Source organism: Chaetodon trifascialis, chromosome 24, assembly GCF_039877785.1.
Source record: "Chaetodon trifascialis isolate fChaTrf1 chromosome 24, fChaTrf1.hap1, whole genome shotgun sequence".
Taxonomy (NCBI): Eukaryota; Metazoa; Chordata; class Actinopteri; order Chaetodontiformes; family Chaetodontidae; genus Chaetodon; species Chaetodon trifascialis.
In genome coordinates, this window is record NC_092079.1 from 3,205,119 (window position 1) to 3,229,214 (window position 24,096).

Below are 24,096 nucleotides of genomic sequence, written 5' to 3' on the forward strand. Positions count from 1 at the left end.
GATTTGTGCTCGAGTCATCAACATCCTTTCAAGATGTGAGAAGCGCTTGTTCTTCAAAATGCACATTTAAATGAAGGAGTTAAGAGCGAGGGAGGAGTTCTGCTTTTCACTGTGCGGTGGAGAAACGCAGTTGTAAGTTAGTTTTATTACCCCTGACAGCACCGGCGGGAGGATTGCAGGGTGTTTAAGTTAAACAAGGCGTGTGTGCAGGTGGGTGTGTGTTCTCCATTCATGTTTAGGCGCTGCAGCACACTGTGAGGTTCAGTGGTTCATATTTAACGTCAGCCATTTTTCCACTATAGTTTTTCATTATTACCACAAAAGAAAAGCTTTGACCTCCCTCCATGTCCAATACAGTTTAGCTCACATTTCACTCTGGCCGATACTCTCATTTGCTGAATGCTATTAACTCATGATCACAGCCGAATGTTTTAATACTAATGTCTTGATAAAGCTCTACAATCACAAACATTACACTAAAGCTTCAACAGTCGATGCAGTAAATGTCTCAAATATATGATTAAGTCCTGATAGGTGACAAAGTGAGCCAAGGCGATATGATTCTCAGCACAAAATGAGCTGAAAGATGTGACAAAGGAAGGTGTGATTCAGGAGGGAAGGAAAAGGAGAATATATATCTTGAAGAGACGAGTTAGCATTTCACAGCAGAGGATGGGGAATGAATTGTTGCAAAAGCCTCAGCAGCTGCTGGATATTCATTTTCCCAGATGGGTTTTCTACACGTACACCCATGACCATGTGTTGCCACAAACGGGGTATTGTGTCGATTAATTGCTTGAAGCCTATTCGTTCCTGTTTCACATTCATACACTCAAACGCTTTCACATCTGGGGGTGCACAATCACCACAGTGTGCCGTCTGGCTGCTTTGTAGAGTCACCAGAGCAGCCCTCCAGCTGGAAATGCCAGCGTTAGTCCCACCAGGTACTCTCAACTCGTCTTGTTTTTAGGCTCTGCGCCATTTGTTGCCACAAGAAATAAATCCAGAAATAGCTCCATTGCATACAGTATCTCGGTTACTTCTTAGGTGTGCTAGCAATCTGGCTCGAGAGATTGCCGGCTGGTCCGCCACTTTGGCCCAGACTGAAATATCTCAACAATTCTTTCGTTTATGACTGTCAGCCTCAGCTCGAGATGAATGGCACGAGGCACGGCTTGTAATTAGCTGTTAGCTTAGTTAGCCAATTAGCAAGCTAACAGCCTAAACTAACATGATGATCATGGCAAACATGATACCTGCTATCCATCAGCATCTCAGCAGTGTGAGCATGTTAGCATGCTTATGTTAGCTCAAAGCACTGCAGTGCTTGGTTAAAGCCTCACAGAGGAGGTAGCATGGCTACATGCGCTCAGTCCTGGTAAATATTCATTCATTGGAAAATCTACCATTTACACATTTGTGACACAGCAGCAAATATATTTTTTGGGCGGTGTATTTTCCATTATTTCTGCAGAGAATTGCCTAAATGTAAAAAACAAACAGCAGTTTGACAGCAGGTGATTTTCCAGCTATCTGAGGCATCAACAGTAAATGTCAGGTTTTACTAAAAGAGCTTCTTTCTAAACACATTTCCAGCGGCATGCGGTAGCCATGTGAGGAGAAATGTATCATAGAAGAAGCAGAGATACACATCTCTCTGCAGACAGGAGCGTCAGGGTCCTCTGCTGTCTGCCTTTCGATCTGTCAGTAATCAGTGAAACACTGCATCATCTTTAATGGTTGTTTCAATACAAGTTGGCTGGACAGTTCTCTTTCCATTTTTTTTTCTTTTTGTTGAGTCGAAACACATAATGCACTGTTCACTTATGGAAAATATAAGCAGACTAGACAGCAAAAACAGTCAATTACATCACTTTTTCGTCACAAAATAGCTGTAATCCATCGAGTCTGATGGTGGATTTTCTGTGAAACCCGCTAAAGTTTGTGGAGTTACAAAGTGGCACCAGAGATGGCAGGAGAGAATCTATGCTGACATTTGCTTTGTGGATCTGTAGAGCTGAGACAACAAATACACACATAATCATTATCAGAACAGTTGGTAGCATATTTTGTTTTCTGCTACCTGTCAATGTGCGGGATAAGAGCTTTATGTAATGTCAGATATTGCTATAATGCTGTACAGCTGCAGAAGAAACTGGGCCTTTTCCTGCATTTATAGTCTACAAACAGCTAAAAAATGCTAATGTAACATTAATCATACTCTTCCTGAGTCTGTCACAAGCCAACAAGGAGACAAACTGCACCGAAACTGTATTTATTTCTGGTGTCAAAAAGCTGAGCTGTGTCATTATGTCACGTTCTGCCACCATTAAAGACTTTCACAGGGTGAGAGCGAGATTAAGCCTGATTTTTATGCAGGACTGACACTCAGAAGGATTTAAATACAACATTTACAAGTTTAATTATTACAATACCTATAATTAATATAATCAAGTGTAATTATAGTTGTTAGCGAATGCGAGAGTAAAATATTCCTGTTTTTAATTACGCTGGGTAAAAAAAGAAACTTCCACATCGAACTGAAAAGAATAAACTCCGCTGTGCAATAAATACTTCAAACCTGGAAGGTCAAATTAATTCTGGATTTTTATCTTTCAGCACACAAATGCTTCTCAGTTATCTCTCATTTGGAGTTGAAATGTTTTCAATGCCCTATTATTAATGCCTTATTAATAATGTTCCCTGCAGAGTGGGTTTTGCTTGATAAATGAGACATATTCCATTTAATATTTGCATGATGAAGGGCATCTGGAGCAAAACAGCTGCAGATAAGGTGATGATGGAGGGCTGGTTCAGACCGGTCTCAGGACTAGGAGCGGTTTTATCTGTGCATGCATGGGGCTCTTAGTGTGTATTCATGTTGTATGATTGAGTGAAAGTGTGCATTTCTGAGGTTTAATAGATGTGGATGATCATCATAAGTGCTCCTCACATCTTCCTCTCTGCAAAAATCATCTTAACAAGTCATTTAGTCTCATTAGAGCTTCTTTTCCTCACAGTAAGAAAAACCCTCTACCAACAGGTCGGGATAATTTCACTTGTTCCCGCTGCAGCTCCCTTTCATCTTGATGTAAAACAGAGCCAGGCACATTGTGGCACTGTTATCAAGAAAGATTGACAGCGACAGTTGTTTCGAGATGATATTCAAAGTCAGCTGCAGTGAAATTATGCACCTTTATTTGCAAATGTGTTTGTCTTGCCGCTAAAGTTAGCTTACACTCTGATAGCATTCAAGAGTTCAGTGTTTAAGGTTAGAGTTAGGAATAGGTTCAGTTTCTGTTCACTCAGCTTTGAATATTGTGGTTAGATAAGTCTCTGTTCTTAAAACACTGAAGATTCCTGCAGGTGTAGTTTTGTCTCTATGCCCGTTCGTATGTTTGTGTGACCCCACGTTTCCACAAGCTCCCATAATCCCTAGAGATGGATCCTCCACCCTGAGGTGAAGCCATGTGAAATTGCCAAACACTCCTCAGATCCCCCCCTGGGCGATGTTAAAAGCCTTCAATACAGTAGTCACTATTTTCTGTTCACTTCCCTTTTCCTTTCAGATTTTATGCCATGCTACTTTGCAAGTACCCTGTTAAGGACTTCAGTGCAGTGTGTGGGGGGGGGAAGGAGCAAATCCATGATTCATGTGACATGCTCTCTGCCCTTGACATGCATGGTGTTTCAGGGCTTGCTTAGAGCATCTTATCAGGAGGAGGCGAGGGAGGGGGGCAGCCGGCAACAGAACGCTCTGCAGCACTCATCCCGGTGCTCGCTCGGCGTCAAAAGCCATTCACTCCGGACCATAAAAATCTATATTTATTTAAAACCCAAAAAAATAGCATACTGAAGGTGAGGTGGTTTTGATATGTTTTGTGCTTTAAAACTTTCGCAAAGTCAGTTTTTGGTGTTGTCATCTAGGACAATGTGCACAAAATAGGCCAGAAGACACTCTGTGCCCAAACTATAGAGTACAACTGCAGTGTATAAATGATCTTGGCCTGGACTGTCAGCACCAAAGTCATGCATCAGCTCTGTATTTAAACCTCGTGGTATAGCCTTGATGTGCCCTCCTTTATGACTTAGATCTGTGACAGTTTCTCTGCCGCTCCTCCTTTTACTTACCCGGTCCTCCCTCACACCTTCTCCCCCGCCTTTCAATCTACTCTTCTTTACTCACTTATCTCTTTTTATTCTTCTCTATTTTTCCGCGTCCTCCCCCCCCGTCCTCTGCGGCCTCCAGTCCAGCCCCATATCACCCAGCTGAAAAACGTGACAGCCGTAGAGGGCAGCGCCGCCATGATCTCCTGTGTGGCTGACGGCGAGCCTCTGCCCGACATTTCCTGGAGGAGAGCCAACGACGGGCAGACCTTCGTGGACGGAGACAAGGTAGAAACTGCCAGAAAGTCCATCTGGCTGTGTGTGTGCGTGTGTGTGTGCATCATCATACAGTGCTGGCAAGGGCTACATGTAAGGTTGTGCACATAGGACGTAATTTACAAAGCAAGTGTACTGTAGATCACAAAGGGAAGAAAATTCATCCATTTAGCTTGAAAGCATATTAGATTTCAGTCAGATGAAAAAAAAAAAGAAGACTAGCATGAAAATTACCATCGAAGTGGAAAGAACATCATCAACATCCTTTAATCTACAAAACACACTAATCTAAGGGATAACGTTACATTTTAAGAAGCCTGAAAAGGTGTATTTCCATACCCTTCCTGGCTAGTGAAAACCATGCAATTCCAGATTTGGTCATTTGAATTTGAACGTTCCTGATAAACTGAAGTATTAAGCGTTCCTTTGTCGACTGAGAGAATTCTCCCATTCTTGAGATGAACAGGCTCTCGGATGAGCTGGAAAATCCATCGTCACAAACATGTAAACGTGCAGCTCACACAGCGACGCTCCAAAGCTGTAGATTAAACTAGCCAACAGCATGTAAAGTAGATCAAATGAGCTTAACCCGAAACATCTACGGCAGTAAAACGCAACACGCGCACGTGAACGCAGCAGTGATATGTTGCTGTTTCCAGTGGAGACGTGATGACAGTGTGCCATCTACACTGAGCTGATGTTTCTGGTATTTAAGTGTCCTGAGTGACACACCTGTTCACCAGCAAAAAACATATTTCCCAGTTTCAAAGTTTGATTATCCAGCATGGGCCAATGAACAGTGTGAATATTATCTTGCAGAACTTGCAGTATTGTTCGTGTCATATTGCATTTCATCTATTCTGAGCTCCAACCTGCTGTATTTAGCAGCGTGATGAGATTATAGTCAGTGGATAGCAGCGGGCTGTTTGTGCATAGTTTGAAATATGACTCTGAACACGACAGTGCTGCCATTACTCTCCAGTGAAAACCTTGTATTTGCCAAATGTCAACTTTAAATGACTTTGAAATGCGGCCCTGTTTTCAGACTGGTTGTTCTTGAGCTTCACAAATGAGGTTTTGAAGGGTTTCAGAAAGCACAAAGGCGTCCTAAAATGACCTCAACTCGCAGGAGATGAGCCGGAGTTCCAGCTTTAACGTGACAAAAACGGATGTTCTATGAAAACAACAGCACATGTGAGATGGTTTTCCCTCTGGTTCTGTTCTTATAGTGAGCGTTAACATGTCACTGTTTATATTTATGTCAGGAAAATTGGAGTTTGGTTGTGCATTAAAAGAAATAGCCGACATTAACAGGTAATTACTGGTATATGTCCTCATCAAAATAAAAACAGACATAATCAGTCCCATCTGCCATACATGAATTGTTGCAATTAGAGTCATTTATAGCTAGCAGGGCTGCTCAGGGCCTATTTTCAAGGCAGGTGTTGATGATATTTATATTCAAGAGTTCATGATTATCCTCTTTGAGTGTAGAGCTCATGTTATATACAGCAAGCCAAAAGCCTACTTGTACACTGCATTTGCTTTTCCTTTCTATTACTGATGAGCCTCAAAGACTCTTATAATATCAAAGCTGCCCTCAAACAAAACACGCACATTCACCTTGGTCCATGTTTTTTTACAAGGAGCGCTTAAATCCCTCGACTTTGCCGAGATTATTATCTCAAGGGAAATCAGCGCACGCATTTATTTTGATTAGCCCTCAGCACAAAGAAGCAGCAAGGACCTTGAAGTTTTCAGGGCAAACGTTCATACTTTCAGTTTGCACTTTGGTTTGTACCCCCCCTTGACTCGCCGACATTTTATGTAATCCAACTTAAGATATTGAAAAGATACTAAGCTCCTGTTGTGCGTTTCTTTCTCAGCATCCATTATTCACTTCCATAAGAACGGCCTCGCAAATCAGAAATTGAATGAGGTGCAGCCGCGTTTTCCTGGAAAAGTAATTATTCTTGAATGAGCTGCCATCAGTGTCAAAATCATATGCACTTTCCATCACAGCTTCTCAGGCGAGGGGCTGAAGCTTTCGCAGAAGCGGTTTCAAAAAAAAAAAAAAAAAAACGAAAAAACAAAGATGGCAGCCGTTCTTTTGCTCGGGAAAAAAGGTCACCGCGGAGATAAATGAATGTGTGCATTGGCTCGAATCGCTCGGGTTGATAAATCACAGCCGAAAATGAGAGTAAGTGCTTCTCTTCCCACAGCAAATGCAATTATGGAAATGTGTAGTGCAAACCAACACACCTAAACATACGCAAAGACAAACACAGCTTGTGCAGCACAAGGCGTGATGGATGGCCGTAGTCATTTAGGTTTAAGGCAGGATGTTCCTCTCTCAATTTGCTCTCCAATCTGCATATCCAGCCTGCACACGCTCCTCTCTTGTTGAGAGACATTAAGCTTCAAAGGGCTTAGTTTTACTCACTCCACAATGTTGCTCCCATTTTTCTCATTCTTTGTCAACTGACACCTTGACCCTCAGTAAGAGAACATAATGGGATGCAGTTCTTGGAATTTAATTATGAGCCGAGGTAGGATTTGAGTCGGGGTATTGTTTCACTCCTCTGGTATTGTTTCGCTCGTGAGCGAGGTTAGCAAACTGCACCGCAGCCTCTGGTCCATTCATGCGAAACACCCGGAGCTAAAGAGCTGCTGACATTAAAAGTCTGTACTCTTGCTTGCTTGTCTGTGATTCAACGGACTTCAGCTTCTGGAAAGCTTTTTAACCTTTTCCTCAACTATTCAGAAGTCAGCCTTGGAAGTGGATAAAAGCTCTCATGCCCGCTGGCATTATCATTTTTGTTTTCCCATTCAGTATGTGGTCACAAACGCAGTGTACACACTGCAGAATACACTCAAAAATGGATAATAGTTGTTTGGCTGAAGACTTGATGCTGCTTCCTCTCTGAAACCCCGCATTGGCCTCCATGCCTTTGAACCTGAGAGCCATTATTAAATGTCATTTTGTTGTTGCTTGAGGTAGTACAGGAACCATTAAAGTGGTGCAAATATGACCAGCCTGTGTTCAGCCCCTACGCCAAACTGGTGGAATAAGCAGTGCTTGGCAGAATTAGACTCCAGTGAGTTTCCAGCCTCGCTGACATTTACTGCTGACATTTTTAATATCTGAATTCTCCAGCATTTGGACTGAAGTAACACAGGAACAGTCTCCATAATCCCATTTGAGAGATTGCATTCGAGATCAGGCTTCACATGTTCGCCGCGAAGGCGCGTTCTCATTGTTTGAGGTCATGTGGATCAGATAGGGACAGGACTTCATATATTTCTGCCTTCCTTTTGCCTACCTGTGTCTCCTCTCATCTCCAGGACTTCCTCTCTTCCCTCATCTTCCACGTGCCTTCGCCTTTTATCTCTGTGCTGTCATGTTGGCTGCCGCTCACGTGTCGACAGTATGTGTGAGCGGGCGCGCGGTTGCGGGAACATGCGTGCGTCCGCCGTCGTGCATGTGACTCGCTGTTGTGTTCACGTTTTGGCCGCTGGCCTCGTCGTTCGACTGAGCTGCATATCAAACAGGCTGCGCTTTAGGGGCTGAGTTCGTCTCTAGACAGACCCTGTCAGTTTGGCGAGGGAGGGGAGTGGGGGTTCGCGAGTAATTTCCTGACTCAGAAGCTCCCTCCTGGAAGATTTCCTCTCTCTCTCCCCCTCTCATCCCCCCCCATTCCTCAGCGTTCCTATTCAACACACACTCTCCCAATCCCATTGACCTCAGCTGGCGAGGCAAACAAGCAAAGTGTGCAGTGGCAGCACAATGAGACCAGAACCAAGCCTCTAAAAGCCGCTTCACCTCATTGGTTGATAGTATAGCCCCGATAAGAGCAGAGATAAGCAATTCTAAACAGGATAATGCTGAAGCAGTCTACGAGTGACAACATAAAGAGAGTGTGATTCAGAAGAGGGGCCCTCACGGCCGAGGCTTATGAGGCTTAGACACATAATGAGTATTAGCGGAGGCGGGGGGGTGACAGGAGGGCATTAGAAGGGCCTGGATGTGCATTGATTTACCAGGGAAATCTATGGAGGAGGTTTGTAGAATGTGCACACACATCTGCAATCCTATATCACAGGCTTGCTTATGAATATGCAAATATGCATAAGCAGATGGGAATACAGACACACACAGGAACTCATCAGTGTAGACGCAACTTAAAAAAGCAGAAGAAAGGCAACCGCTTCGACAAAATAATTATTTTCATGTGAATAAATATCAGTTTTCCTTCCTTTTAGAGTCTGCTGCGAAACTGTGTGTCATTTCAATAAATTGCTTACAAGCATTCACATTATCGGACAAGTTGTCGTCCAAACGTACAAAAGAAATCCTCCCGCCGACACTTCAAAATGAACAAGTTGCGGTTTTACAAGGGATTATGTGCCATTACTGACCTGCTGGGTGACAGGAGGGTGACAACAAGAATAAACAAACAAGATATAACGAGGTAATTATCAATCTTTGGAGGTGCTGGCGGGCAGCTTTTGTTACCTTTGCTTAGCTTTTTTTCCTTTGTTTACAGTCTTCGTGCCAAGCAAGCTGACAGGATGCTGCCCCCAGCAGCATACTTAGCATACAGATGTGAGAGTGGCAGCGATCTACTCGTCACCTTTAAATACCTGTGGCTCTGTCTTGTGTGTCCATGCAAGTTTCCATCATTTTCAAGGCCGGCGCTCTTGTAGGAGTAGAAAATACTTCTACATACTTGCTCTAAAGTCGTCGGGGCAGTATTTTCCTGCTAATTAGAGGCCACATTGTTCAGATCCTCCCATGCCTGCCTCACCTCAGGTAGCTTTGGTGAATTCCCTCTGCTTCTGTAGATGGTCCCTTCGTACTTTTTCCTCAGCAGGAAACCATTTGCTTCTCCAACAAACTCAGCACTCAGTCAGGTGTATCAGTTTCAAACTCTTAATTCCAACTTTGCTGCACTTATTTACAAGTCAGGACTGGTAGTACAGTAATGCCGACAGTACATGACATGAACTCACCTTAACCCCGGTTCTTTCCTGGAAGATAAAAATTTTGATCATAAAATGATGGTTAGGGAGAGTTGGGAAAGAATATGTCAGCTACAGTGGAGGTCAACAGGGTCAAACATATGGCGTGAGTTCTGTTGGAAGAACATTGTGAGATTTTTTATTACACCCATTCAGAAACGACATCAGGGTAATGCAGACTTTTGTTGGAGACTATGTGGCACTAGTGGAGCCAATCATTTCCATATTTTTTGGGACTGCCGGGTTATTAGGGAATTTTGGGAAGAAATTCATAAACATATAACAAATGTAATGGGGAGGAATATTACCTTCAATTATGAATCTATGTATCTGGGAGACATTGACTTTCATAATTGGAACAAGAATGATAGAAAATTGTTTTGTGTACTATTGGCGGCTAGTAAAAAAACTATTACTAGAAAATGGCTTAAGGTAGAATCACCCACCATCGAGGAATGGATGGATATAGTTTATGAAATTTACATTATGGAAAAATTGTCATTTTCTTTAAGAGTACAGAGAGAAAAGTTTTATCGGATTTGGTCCAAATGGACTGCCTATACAAAACCTGTAAGATCTGATTTCACTTGACGTTATTTGTACTTTGTGACAATCCATTCTTCATTTAAAATACTTTTGTGGGTACCACTTGTATAAGAATTTTTGAAGATTTTTTTTTTTTTTATTTGTTTTCACTGAATGTGAAACTGGGAGGCCTCAGGATGTGAGCTCGCCCGGTTCTGTTCATTGAATATAGTTACTTGAAAGACTCAAAAATATCTTGGAAGAGCAACATGGAAAAGACACTTGGACTTTCTGAAACTACCCCCATCTAATTATCAAGTGGAATGGGGTGGTCAAACCAAAGGAAAAGATATTTTAGTGGTCCGGGGAAGGAAGGAAAGTTGTAAATGAAAATGTAAATATTTGCTTTTCCAAATAAAAAGAAAATATCAAAAAAAAAATGATGGTTAGATTTCCTGCGGCAACACCCTCCTGTATATACAGCAAGCGCAGCTGGGGGGAAATAAGAACCAGCGCGAACAGCGCATACTTAAAGAGATGGAAACTAAAACACAGACATCCAAGATGGTGCACACATAGACAGTGAGAAACCTGACAACTGAAAGAGGGGAAGCACGCAGACTGAATACATGAGTGGGTGGAGGGACAGGTGGAGCTTCTCTGCCGTCACAGGACAGGAAGTGAAACAAAACATGACACTTTAAAGAATCAGCACAATCACCAAGGATGCTGCAAAAACACACCAACAAGATGCTAATTGCAACCCTCTCAAAGCATTGTGGGATATCCCTTTGCTTAATAGGCTTACTGGAGCCTGCTTTGACTCTCAGCTTTTTATTATAGTTTTTTTTTTTTAGTTCTAATTCCTTTATTAGGAACAAACTCACAACGCTAAATTGAGTACAGTCCTACATTAACTCTCAGGCCGTGAGCTAAATAGCTTCTCTTTTTACTCTATTAAAGTTGCTTCAATTGACTAATTAGAAGGCAAAAGGAAGAAGTTTATCAGACAGATGGATGCATTTAGTAATCAAAAAGTCATGATCAGGATCAATTGTATACAGGCCTTTGTGCGTAACTTGTTCTGTAGCCACAAAGCTTCTGTGCAGTGTGTGTGTGTGTGTGTGTCCACTCTTCATAAAACATCTCATGTCAGCAGTCTTATCGTAATAGGACCTCATTTTCCCGCAGTGAGCAGCTCCAGCGTGCGCACAAGTGTCTCAGATTATATAAGCCGATCCATTTCAGCATCACCTGGCGATGATAGCGTAATCATGATATGTCGCCGCTGCATTCGATAGCCATGTCTTTTTGTTCGCAAAGGCTTCGAGAGCCTGGGACAGATTGCCACCATAATGTATGCCATGTGCTGTTTGATGGGTGCTTATATTGAAAATACCCTACGGCGCTCTCAGACTCTATGAATAATAAGAAGAGCTCAACTAAAACTGTGTTTCCTATTCATGCCTTGTCTGCCAAAAGAGAATGCCAGACCAGCTTCTTCATTACACATTTATGTGGATAATGATGCAAACAAAAACATCCGTGGCCGGCGTTCATTTGATTGACTGACGTAACTCTGATTTAGGGCTTTGCGAAGGCGATCTCGAACAAAAAGGGCTAAAGTTTGAGATAAAAGTGACATTGTTCCATTTCTGTATCTGACCTTCAAATCCTCTTCCAGTCACAAAAAAACTTGCAAATGCATCATGGGCAGGACCTCTGAAAAGTAGTTTCTTGGGAGTGACACAGGTTATCTTTTAGGTAACAATCTGGGGGCTACAGCCGTGTCGTGTCTGCAACAAGGATGCTCCTCGGGTGTTTTTTCTCATTACGAGCGAATGTCGATTACTGGAATGATAGCCTCGTCTGCTGTAATTGACCCGTCGCTTCAAATTGATACCATCTGTCTTCATATAGATGTAATGACCTTGTAATAAATTGACAGCTTATTGCATTAACCCTGGCTCTGTGTGACAAGTGACCGTCGCCTGCAAGTGGGGTCAAAATGGATCAAGGGGCCGTCATTCAGACGCGAGTGCAAAGTTAGCCGAGGAACTTTCTGGAAATGACTTCGGCGACGCGGCAGGTCTTCCCCTTTCAGATTCCTTGGCGTGATTTTTGCTTTGTGTCCCCCTGTTCGCATCTCAATCCACCAGCCATTTCTCCAGCTTTACACGATCACAAGTGTGAGTGTGGCTTTTCCTTTAAATATAGCATCACAAGTAAATTGCCAGCCATATTATGCATAAGAGCTATAATCAATCCCCTCCTGTCAGCACCCCGCGTCGGTCTGGTTAGCCGCTCTTTCTGCTCAGAAATTATGCATTTGCCGTTGTTTTAGTTCAGAATTTCACACAGCAAACCTCTCATTAAGGGCACTAACGGGTTGAAAATTATAGGGACCTGAATGCCAATTCTGTATTACCGATGACTGTCCACAAATAAACCTCACAGATAGAATCTTGCTTGGTGTCATAACAGAAGAACATCTGCTTTGAGAATGCGACATATGTTATGTGATATGGCACTGCAGGTTACTGTAAGTTGCATATGGATGTGTTTGTGTCTTCAGAGTCAGGACGGTCGTTTTGAAGTCCGCGGCCGTCACGGCAAGTCGGTGTTGACGATCAGCGGCGTGAGGCTCACCGATTTGGGTCGGTTCGACTGCGAGGCGCTCAGCAGGATCGGAGGTCATCAGAAGAGCATGTTCCTGGACATTGAGTGTGAGTATGTTTGTTGTCTGATCGGTTCATCGAGGCGCTGCACATTCACACAGCTGTTTCCTATTATTCCTGCTAATTAGGCTGCACACACTGTCCTGAGCAGAGGTCTAATCAGGCAGGGTAAGTGAAAACACCTGTGTGGTTGTGCTGCAGACTTGTATTAACATTATGTGCAGTTATCAAACCCTCATCAATGGCGGATGCCGGCGAGTCATGAAATAAATACACCACCTCACCATCACTGTGGGATTGTTCCTCAGCTGAGTTAAAGCTCTAGATTTAAAGCGATATATAAGACCATGTTTCCACATATTGAAAATATGCACTCAATGCTACCCATCACAAATTTATTTTCATCAACTGGGCAATATTTCAGGATTTTTCTGGCAAATAACCACAGCTGCATCGAATGGATTAATTAATTTTGGAATGAAATCACTGATTATAATGTACTAAATTAAATTGTATATACAGTATATATTATAGGGGTGTTCATGGCCCGGTTTAAGAGCTGTGGTTCAGTGTGAGTTCAGTACAGTCAGGGAAAAAGAAACCAAATGGAGAGGACAGTAGTGCAAATGTCAAAGAGAGACAAAAATCTTGGTATTCGGAAGAGTGTTTCAATTATTTCCACCTTGGCTGGATTTAAGCATTTGTGTATCGTGCAACAGTGAAGCGACGACACATCGCTCGCGTCTTATCCACAGCTCTCTCTCTCCAGAGCTGTTGTAACTGACAGGGATCCTTCCCAACCAGCTCATTTAAAGGACGCGGGCGACTCTTCCAGCTCTGAAGTTTGCTTTGTGCTCGCCACAGTGTGACTGACTCGCACACCCATCACTCAGCTTGTTGTGCTAACATCCGGGGGAAACTCCAGAGGTCCCGGATCAGCGTTGGGTCCTCGGGTTTGGGTTGGCTTATGAAGACCCCTACCATGTAGTCTGTGTGTGGCTGCATGCACCGTACCATGACGGCTCAGCACGAACACACATACTGTTAAAACCCTAATATATTGCTCATGTAGTCATTAAAATCACTGCATTTTTAATTGATTCAAACGATTCATAAACACGTTTAGGTCAAGAGTTCAAAAGTTCAGCCACGCTTGGCTCTAATAATTCTTTTCACACTGGCTGTTTTTCTTTCTGGAGATCATCATATTATTACAAACAGCTCACCCCCTCAAAACCCCTGCATCCACTGCACAGCGCACACAGCCTTCAGATGGGTTAATTAACGCGAGGATATCATGCATCATCTTTCTTTTCCCCCCTCTGACAGTTCCCCTACTTCCCGATGAGCGCACCCACTCCCCAGTGCTGGAGTGCTGGTTGTTTGGGGTTATTTGGGGCGGCCTATCCCGTGCCTAATGAGCTCTGAAGCAAAGATCTCCATTTTGGCCTCGGAATGATTAGCTTCATTATGAGAGCGGCTCTGTTTCCCGAACGAGACCAATGGGAGGTGCTTTTTTTTTTATTTAGATTTTTTTTTTGTTGTTGCTGCGTTTCCACCTTGAAGCTCAGAGGAACAACAAAGAGAGAGGGCAGACAAATAAATATATTCAGAGAGACAGCGAGCAAAAAAAAATGAAAACTGCATCTCTGATGTCATGTGGAAAGCAATTTTCTCCTCCTCTGGCTGAGGTGACTCTTGGGTTCATGGATTCCCTTCAGAAGCTGTTTTGCATAGTTCTTGAAAGGTTGACATTTTGGAAAAAGTTTGACGGCAGCCTCGTAGAAAAAAACAAATCTCACATGCATGCACCCGCTCTCCAACCATGAAGCAAAGTTGCTGTCATTATACTGTAAACTTGTTTTGCTTGACAACTTGCTCTCAGACTCGACTCCCACTCTGCAGAGAGACACAGGCTGTGAGTTTGAGTGTGGCGGGGCTGAGCCAGCCGTTGCCACCGAACTAATGAACTCATTTACTAAGTCACTGCAGGCTGCAGGGGGATAACGCGTCCTCGGCTGTGACAGGGAGCCAGGCATCAATCTCTTTAATGGAATCCTGCAAGCGAGCATAAAACAACCATAATGCCTCTCCGACTGAGCTGGGCTGACTGGGCCAAAAGAAATCCACAAGACAGCTCGCCACTGCGATCGTCCATTACTGCCCTTCCTATTTGCTGGGGCAAACGAGCTTCTGTTTACATCCTTTATTTTCATTCTTGGGGGAGGTGATTGTTTTGGAACCCCCCCCAGCATGAGGTGACTTCAATTAAGTTAAAGTTTGTCTTTTGAACATTTCAGAGGGAGTTTGGGAAATCTTAATGAAATGCTTTTTCTTTTCCATTTGAGGAACGTTTGGGTTAAGCCTCAGCAAGTCATTTTCATGTCTTTGATCATCCAGCTCAGCTTCACCTTTGATTTGAGTGTTTAATTGGCTGCCACAAATTCCAGACACACCAACCGTTCTGCTTTTAGTAATTCAGGCCTGGGTGAAGCAAAAGGCTGATTTGCCATCTGAATGAGACAAGTGAGAGAGATAACATCTCTATGTTTGGGACAGATATTCCAAAGTTCCTGACCAACCACACCATCTTTTACTCGTGGGAGGGAAACCCAGTGAACATAAGCTGTGATGTGATGTCCAACCCTCCTGCCACCATGCTGTGGAGGAGAGAGCGCTTCACCATCTCTGCAGAGGGAACTGCCAACACGCGGGTACACAGCGCAGAGGGCAAGTCTGTGCTGGAGGTGAGTCCAGAACTGTGTCTTTGGTCAGGTTAAGAGCAGGAGAAAGCTCACACGTTACTTAGCATTGCTAATGCTGAAACAGTTAGTGCTGAAAGACTGAGAAGCTGTAAACATGTTAATTTCTGCTGCTGAGTTGGCCATTTTAACATGGGGGTCCATGGGGATTGACTCATTTTTGGAGCCAGCCTCAATTGGCCATTTTAGGAGCTGCAAGTTTTGGCACTTGCACATTTTCTCGTCCCGGAGGGTGCTGCTTGCATTAACACATATTATGACATCTTCAGAAAAAGTTAATATGGCGAACGTGTGAGCAAGCAGCTGCCTGTTTGTGCCCCAAGCAGATACGGTGCAATGTCAGTTTTGAAAAATGAGAGAGATGAGAGAAAATGAGAAAAATATCTGGCTTTTTACCTGCTAAATGCTCCAACATGTTCACCTGTGAGGTTACAAGCAACACCTTTCATAACACCTTTAATAATGATTAGTGCTGCTTTAAAAGTGATTTTTCACTTCTGTGAGCAGCACAGAAGAACTTTCACCTCAGTTGTCCACAGAGGCAGAGACAGTATCATATATATATATATATATAATTTTAATAAGTCATTTAACTTGTTTAAACATGAGGGTTTTTCCGGTTCTAGGTGACTCCGATGTCGGACAGGGACTTTGGCCGCTACAACTGCACAGCCAGGAACAACATTGGCGTTCGATACCAGGAGTTCATTCTGGCCCAGGCAGGTGAGTGTGCATCCGCTATTGTGTGGCCCCTTTACCTCGGCTAATGAGATTGGTGACTTCATTTCAAGTCCAGAATGTGTGGAGTCAGGGATCCCACACCTTTTGAATCACTGCTCTCACAGTAACTCTTAACTGTTCAACTGCTTTCTAACCCTCTACCTCACTACTAATGGTAATAGCCTTATTTGCAATTCTCAGGAAGATAAATTCCACTACAACTCCCAACCCCTATTCAGCCTAGCCTAATCTCAAATAGTGCCGGCTGATTTACCATACCCCTCGCTATTTACTGAAGTACCCCCTAATTTACGGTAGCACAGGCCGATACACAATTGTGCAGTCCAATTATCTTTAGTGCAGATTGAATTGCTCTGGCTAAGGAGAAAAATAGTGAGCAAAAAGCTGACCTAATATGTAGTGTTGCAGGAAACTGTGTGTTTTGGAAGTTGCTCTGACACAAGACACACACAAACACACACACTCATATAGCTGTAGAAGTTTAAGTCACTAATAGAGACTCAAAAGACAGATGATCTCAGGTGGGAGCTGCACGGACTCATCACTTCTTTGCGCACTGTCTGCAAAGCCTTGAGTAAAAACCACTTGAAATGTCTTTGCACGTAAATAGGTTTGTAGTTTGAGTCAAATAGGGCCACAGGTAAATATGTCAATGTTGCGCTGATGCTTTCGAAGTGAGAAACACACTGAAAAAAGAGCAAATATGTTGATTTTCAACAACAAGTCCAAGGATAAATGAAACATGCTGCTGAGTGATGTACCACCAAACCTCAATATGATAATAATAAGAAGAAATTATGTGAAATTGCTTTCAAGGGTGACAGTTATTTGAGCAATCATTTCTATCTTTAGTTTTATTGTGGGAATAGCAGTGATGTAATAGGTAGGTCGGTAACTGTCTAGCATCGGAAGTACCTTGATCTTCAGTTAAAAAAAATGCATATAAAATGCAAGTAATGGCCCTATGGTTATTATGGTGTGAATATGAATGCATGAGTGTGGTTTTGAAAGGGGGATTGCTCATCGTTCTGAAACCCCAGGAGTGAAAATGGCTGCTGAGATGGTTAGGGTTTGAAGAGCCAATCAGAGGCAGAGTAGGGGTGGGTGTTTGTAGAATATGAGTGGGAAAAAAAACAATGCAGGGAATAGTAATAATTGGCCAATGGAAGTTTTCTCTGTGTGCGCGTGTGTGTGATAGATATAGATATTAGATACCATGTGTATATTTTTTGTTTTCAGTAGATCCCTAGTTTTTGTGGAAGTTGTAAGAATAATTAATGAGACTTTCATACGGCCTCATCTGTCCTATTTTTGTGGACAGTCAGCCTAGAAAGCAAAACAAAAGGGGTTTTAAATCAACAGTGAAAATGTAGTGCTGTCGTGACCTCAATGGATGTAGCTATTTACGCACAGATAAAGGTGCATTAAGTTGTGTGCACAAGCATATGAATGCATGCAATATATATTTGGATGATAATAATAGACATCTCTGATATATATGATGTTTATTTCTGAAGAAATGGAGTTAGTGCGTGCTTTCCAGAGCTTTTGGCATGGAAAACAGTACACCCAGTTTCAATAATGGAGATGTTTCATGGGTAATGCACTGGTGGTTGGACTCATTTTTCTCTTTTAACTCAACATGAAGGAAAGAACAGTCAGATTCTGATAGCAGCCTTTTTTTTCAGTTTTTCTTCTTCTTTTTTTACATCAGCCTCCCTCTTGCTATCTTGCTTTCATTCATAAAAGTTTGTGGATTTTCAGATTAATAGAAGCTCCTGCAACCTCAGAAGTGGTTCAGGCAAGACGTACCAGCTCTTGAAGGGAAGCAATCCAACTGCTGTGTTTGACCCACATCGTTTTGTCTTTTCAGATGTACCATCAAATCCATACTCAGTGCGTCTCTCAGCCGTTTCCCAGCGCTTGGCGACTGTCACCTTCATGAAGCCCGACTCGCATGGCGGCGTTCCCATCAGCTACTACCTGGTCCAGTACAAAGAGGTTGGCTCGCAGGACTGGAGGGATGTCAAGTCGCACAGTGTCCAGAGTGAGTGGTTTATATATCTGTTGAATAAGTGAAAGTGGTGTTTTTCATCATCATTTGGAGTTAAGGGCTTAAACTAGGAAAAACGGTGGTATATTTCTTAAAGAGCAATGGTATATTGGTTTTTCATAGCAGTAGTTAGAGGGAAATACTTCACATATTCACTATTGGTATACTCATTAGCAGCATACTGGCTTTTTATAGGTCATTATAAAGCACTAATTAATGCCTTATTATGGGGGTTAAGGTTAGGTTAGGTAAGATCGTAATTCAAGTACAATAACTTCTTTTCTTAGTATTAATGAGCGGTAATGAGGAGGCCTAGTAGCTGTAGAATATGGTCATGCAGAAAATGGCAATAAGTGTTTCATAATGACTAATAAAGAGGCAATATGCTACTAATATGCATACTAATAAGCTACTAATTAATGGTGAACATGTGCACCTGATCAAGAAGTGATACCATCATCATCATTTTGTCACACAGACCAAAAACAAGCAAGGTTTTGTGTCGTGTCAGTTTAAGACCCTGTAGGTTGTTGACTGCCAATGGAACGACACCAATCAAACATGAGTAGAGGCCGTATGATATGATCTCTCATGCGATTCTGCAAAGCCTTGGTCCCGAGATGTTTTTGGGTCATGACAAGCCTCAAACACCTCGTGGGGAGAGAGCCACAACCTGTCTGAGCTCAAAAACCACCTCCTCCTCTTCTCATGCTTTCCCACTCCAAATTGATTTCTGAGCCTTAGTACAGCATGAGGTGAAGGATGGATGGATGGAAAGGTTGGAAAATGGAAGCCAGAGGACTAATGGTCAGCTGGTAAGCAGGTCTGACAAACCTGAAGGGCTTATCACTAATATCACTCATTTCAGAGTCAATTACAATATGGAGATCTAGTGAGCAGAATACTAAACAGTAGCAGTTTAACAGTATACATGGAAATATACTCCACATGTAGGAACAAAGGACATGCATGAAGGAGAAAGGAGGAAACATCAGGGATAAAACTTGATGAATAAAGCTTGATTGGAAATTTAATTTCCTCTCTGTTTAGTTAAATTTGCCCTCTACTCAAGATTAGGACCAAAATATTCAAATTGCGAGCTGGACTGATTACAAGTCAGTAAGTGGCATCATATTATCATAGAAGCCACTTCAGTTATCCTCAGTAGAAAATCCTTACACAATAAACTCTTCAATATAATGAGATGCCTGGACTTGTTTCATTTGGATGCTTTTACCCAAATTGAAATGTCTGCTTATAGCCTGGAAAGTAACCTAGCACCGCTGCAAATTGCAGAATTTGTTTTCAGTTCCAGGACTAAAGAACTGCAAAAGCACCTATTACCATTCAAGTATTTAATTTGTGCAGACTGACAAAAACAACAACTTTTCACTCAAGCTCATTACACCGCCGACTCTCTGCTGCCTTTCTGAATAGTGAAGGTTATGTAAATAGACTCTTGTGACTGCATAATTTAAATGGGAATCTCTAATGTGCTCTGATAATGAGATTCCCTTTTTTCAGTAATCATTTACAGTATGAATGCGACAGATTACACTGTTTTCAGTGTCACTATAGTTGTATACTTTATAACAACATGCTGTGAGCTGACTCACTCTCCCATCTAGTTTTTGAATGCATCCTTTTTTAGAGCTTTTTGTTTTGTGTTTTTCAAATTTCCAGGAATTTCTTATTTGCTACCAATTACAGTAGATAATAAATGGAATTTACATTGTAAATGCTATATTACATTATAATCCTTATTATTAGGATATTTTTGAAATCCAGCTCAAGCTTTCATACTGAGAAATTAAGTTAGTAAAATTTATTTTAGAGCACATTCGTAAATATTTAAAATGCAGACCTGGTGAATACAGGTTACCCAAACGCCTGTCTGTACAGGTATGTATTGAGCTGCCTTTAAAAAGACTCAGCAGAATCAGCAGACTGTGAGGGTGCAGGCAGAGGATACTGTAGTTTAAGTGACACGACCTCAACTGCTCGATTACCATCGCCGTTGTGTGGGACTGACAACAAATTTAGCTTAGAGAGTGAGCTGACGAGGAAGGGTGAAGTTGTTCAGCCACATATGAAGGAGTTTTAACCTGGATCCCATACGCAGCAGAGAGCCAATGAAGAGATCTAAGTACATGGGTGATGTGACGCTGTCTGTTTGACCCAGTAGATAGCCTTGCAGCAGCATTCTGGTCCTTTACTGGCTGCAGATGATCAAGAGCAGACAGAGTAAGTGAGGAAAAAAGTGAAATATTCTTAAGTGGAAAAAAACAAGCTCTCATTAGCTGCTTGACGTCTGTTGAATGACTAGGTCTGATCAAATGTTTCCCTTAAATTATGGAGGTTGGAGTGTGGAGCATCCAGTCCCTAATAGTGTTCAGACAGTCTAGTAGCCTGGATAACCTAAAAGCCTCACTTGATTTGAATGTAAAGTGCAGTTGGCTATCATCTTCAAATAAATGATAAGCAATGTTTAATCTATTAAGGATCTGTCCCAAGGGCAGAGAATAACAGTGGGCCCAGAAAAGAGCCCTGTGGAAGCCCACAGGACAGTGGAGACTTGTCATTAGACATTTATGCATTTAGCATAGCTTTGATCTACAGAACATGGTCAAAAGAATGTGGACAGCTGAATGTTACATGTTACAACATTGTTTTACCCCCCGTTCCAAAACCTTGAGGATTAAGGCCTCAGTGTGCTTTAACCAAAGTATTTTCCATCCTAAAACAGCGTCTGAAACACCCTCCTCCATGCCTTTCCAAAGTCAGACATGGGCGGCTTTTTGAAACTGGACTTAATGGAGTCCAGGGCCAATTACTTCTGGCACTTTTCATGTGAACAACATAGCCATACTATGAGGAGAAGCTCCCTGAAAGCGGTTGTTGTGTCTCTCCCCTCTCAATGACAGCCAAACCGTCAAGTGTGGTCATTTGAAACCGCTAGAAAACCTTTTGTTCTCAGATGTAACTTTGTGTTAACTAGTTTGTTTCAAGCATACTGACACCCTCAATCTTCTGCCACAACAGCCTCCATTCTTCTGAGTAGGCTTTCAACAAGATTTTGGAGCCTGAGAGGAGAATTTGCTCCCATTCAGCCTCAAGTGAGGTCGGCCACTGTTTGCTGATGAGGTCTCTGTTGGTCCCTGTCCATCCTAAAGGTGTTGGATGGGGTAGATGTCAGGCCAGTCTACCACTCTAAACTGGGAAAACTGTCTGGGAAAATGTCTTTGAAGACCTGGCTTTGTGCAGGAGGGCATTATCATGTGGAAACAGGAAAGGACTGTCCCAGTTATATCCAAAAAAGTAAAAGCTGGTTTTACTGTAACATGACGATAATGAGATCTCACCTGTTTTCCAGGTGAAACATACACTCTTAAACACACCTTCACACGTGAAAGACTTGATGGCAAATTGTTTGTTTTAATGGCTCACTGTGCTAACTGCATGATTCACTGTGCCATATATTTCCTGGTGACATGAACTCTGGTCCCGTCTCTCTCCAGCGACAGTGGTGCTGACAGGACTGGAGCCCAACACGACGTACGAGGTTCGAGTGGCGGCTGTCAATGGAAAGGGTCAGGGAGAGTTCAGCCACACGGAGACCTTCCAAACTCTACCCATCCGTAAGTCTGTTACCCTTATTCCTCCACACAGAGCTCATTTCATGACACATCCTTCAGAATAAGAGTTTCTCAGTCCATTAGGATTCAACCCAAAAGGGAACTTCAGATGTATTCCAACAGCCAATTACACATGTATCTAGTCATAATCACTTTAATTCATCACTACAATGGCTTTATAGCAATTAGACTGCATTAATTGTTAACTATTGGCACATCCCATCATTTCACAAATGTTGATGTGCAGGAGATGATCACGTGCAAATCCCAGAGTACAAAAATGCATGTATTATATAAAATGAAATGCAGATGAAGCAGACCATACATTTGGATTAATATGAGAAAGATGTTCATTTCATGAAATGAAGATGTGATAGAAAGCAAACATGCTGTAAAATTTATTCAAAGCATGAGCACCTTCCTGAAATGAGACCTGTTTGCCATCTAATGAAACTCCGGCGTCCTTATATTTGAAATGGTTACGATTTCCTCATATTTCAGTGATATGAATCCAGATTATTGGAGCTAGGAATAGATCCTGTCAAATTTGTGTCTTGATGCAAAATTGCTGTATTAAAAATTATATACTGCAGGGGTTTTATGATAAGCATTTTATATATTCTGGCAATCTGGCACAGCAGGATTGCAGTAAATCAAGGCAAGGCCGTAGAAAAAAGTATCTCCACCGTTAATGTTATACAGCAGGGCAGCTACTGAGAATGAATGTTGGAAAGAAGACCCAATTAGCAAAATACAGTGAATAATAAGAAGCTCCAGTCAACATTAGTTATAGCCAGGCAGTGGGAGTTACCTTGTAATATGAATTTAATTCAGCTTAAAACCGTCTCTCTCCTTGCACTGCATCCTTATCTCATATCTCACATTGCCACCTGCTCCCTTCCCTGGGAATGCACACACAGCCACACACACATCCTCGCACAGAAAAAAAACACACAAAGACACATTGTTTTGTATCTCTGCTGAAGCCTCCTCCCCTCACGTCTCCCTCAGGAGAGCCGAGTCCACCGGCGGTCCACGGGCAGAGAGGAATGGGCAAGGCGTACAGGCTGGGGCTGGTCAAGCAGGACGATGGAGGGATGCCTATTGTGGAGTATATAGTCAAGTACAAGACTGTGAGTATTTTACAGCTACACTTGGTTACAGCAATCAGGTGTGTTCTCAGAAACAGACTCCTAAAACCAGACCAGACAATGTTCAGAGGCTATTAAAAACACATCAGTGAGCTTATCTGTTGCACTGCGTTACATGCTCCTTTATTATGAAGGTGGATACTGAGTATGGGACCTTGACAGCATAGAGAGAAGCACTGATGCATGCTGATTAGGTACAATATTTTTGGATTGGGCCAGGGAGATGCATTAAGGTTAGTGAAACTAATCCTTATGTTACCCTAATAATTGTTAATTTTGGTTATTATTAGTGCTGTATAGTGATATTGGGACATCATAAAAGAGCCTAAGATAGCTCGCAACTGAGAAGGTTTCTGTGAGTAACCAACAGAACTGATTAAAACTTTCTCAGAACATTTATATTCATATCATACCACTGAGATTTATACTCCCCTAAAAAGCAAAAAAAGCAAGGCTGCCATTTGCTAAATACTTACGAACAAAAGAGGACCATCCAATTCAGAGGAGGTGTTTTCTTTAATTTCAAAGTATGTTATTTTGTCTGACATAAAAGACGCCAAAACAGCTCAAAATCGTAGATTTTCCTTTGTGCTTGACACAATAGCAACACAGGATGTGACACTGGGAATGCGTTTTTCTCCCAATGGAGAGCGCGTGACTCACTAGCTTAATAGGTTCCTGTCGATTGAGTTGAGCGGGTGCGTTGGTGGCAAAATGAATAATGTTCTGCTTGAGAATCTCTATTTTTCTATCCTTGTGTCACTTACAATTCATGTTTTAAATGAGAGCACACACAAGCTTTCAGAATTCACTCATCCATTTAAGTAGTTGATTTTGTGTGTGTGTGTGTGTGTGTTAATAAAATAGCAAAAAGCAGCTTAAACTCACAAGATAAGGCGAGCGACTGAGATGAAGCCAGGAAACAGAATAGATGGCACTCGCACAAAAACTCTCCACAGGACTAAATGGATTTGAGCTGGTCCAAATCTCCTATCTCCCCAATGCTAATGTGTCCAAGCAGGCATTTCTCTGTCTCACTGAGGAAGCGACAGCGATTTAAAATAATGCTGCAACAGATGAAAACATGGTGTGGAAAAGAGGGTCAGGAAGTCTCAGAGAGGCTTTTGAAGGCAAGTGCGGGGGGAA

At 42.4% G+C, this 24,096-nt stretch overlaps 1 protein-coding gene across 2 annotated transcripts in view; it reads left to right on the top strand.

The window, feature by feature from the left end:
* The window catches only part of LOC139327813 (neural cell adhesion molecule 2-like), a 282,545-nt gene that overhangs the window by 222,894 nt on the left and 35,555 nt on the right, over positions 1-24,096 (top strand). For both annotated transcript variants that reach the window (XM_070957814.1, XM_070957815.1), the window contains exons 8-14: positions 4,250-4,395; positions 12,506-12,656; positions 15,168-15,355; positions 15,997-16,093; positions 17,985-18,158; positions 21,683-21,802; positions 22,811-22,932. In XM_070957814.1, the coding sequence (XP_070813915.1) occupies positions 4,250-4,395; positions 12,506-12,656; positions 15,168-15,355; positions 15,997-16,093; positions 17,985-18,158; positions 21,683-21,802; positions 22,811-22,932 (998 nt within the window). The remainder of the gene's footprint in view (positions 1-4,249; positions 4,396-12,505; positions 12,657-15,167; positions 15,356-15,996; positions 16,094-17,984; positions 18,159-21,682; positions 21,803-22,810; positions 22,933-24,096) is intronic.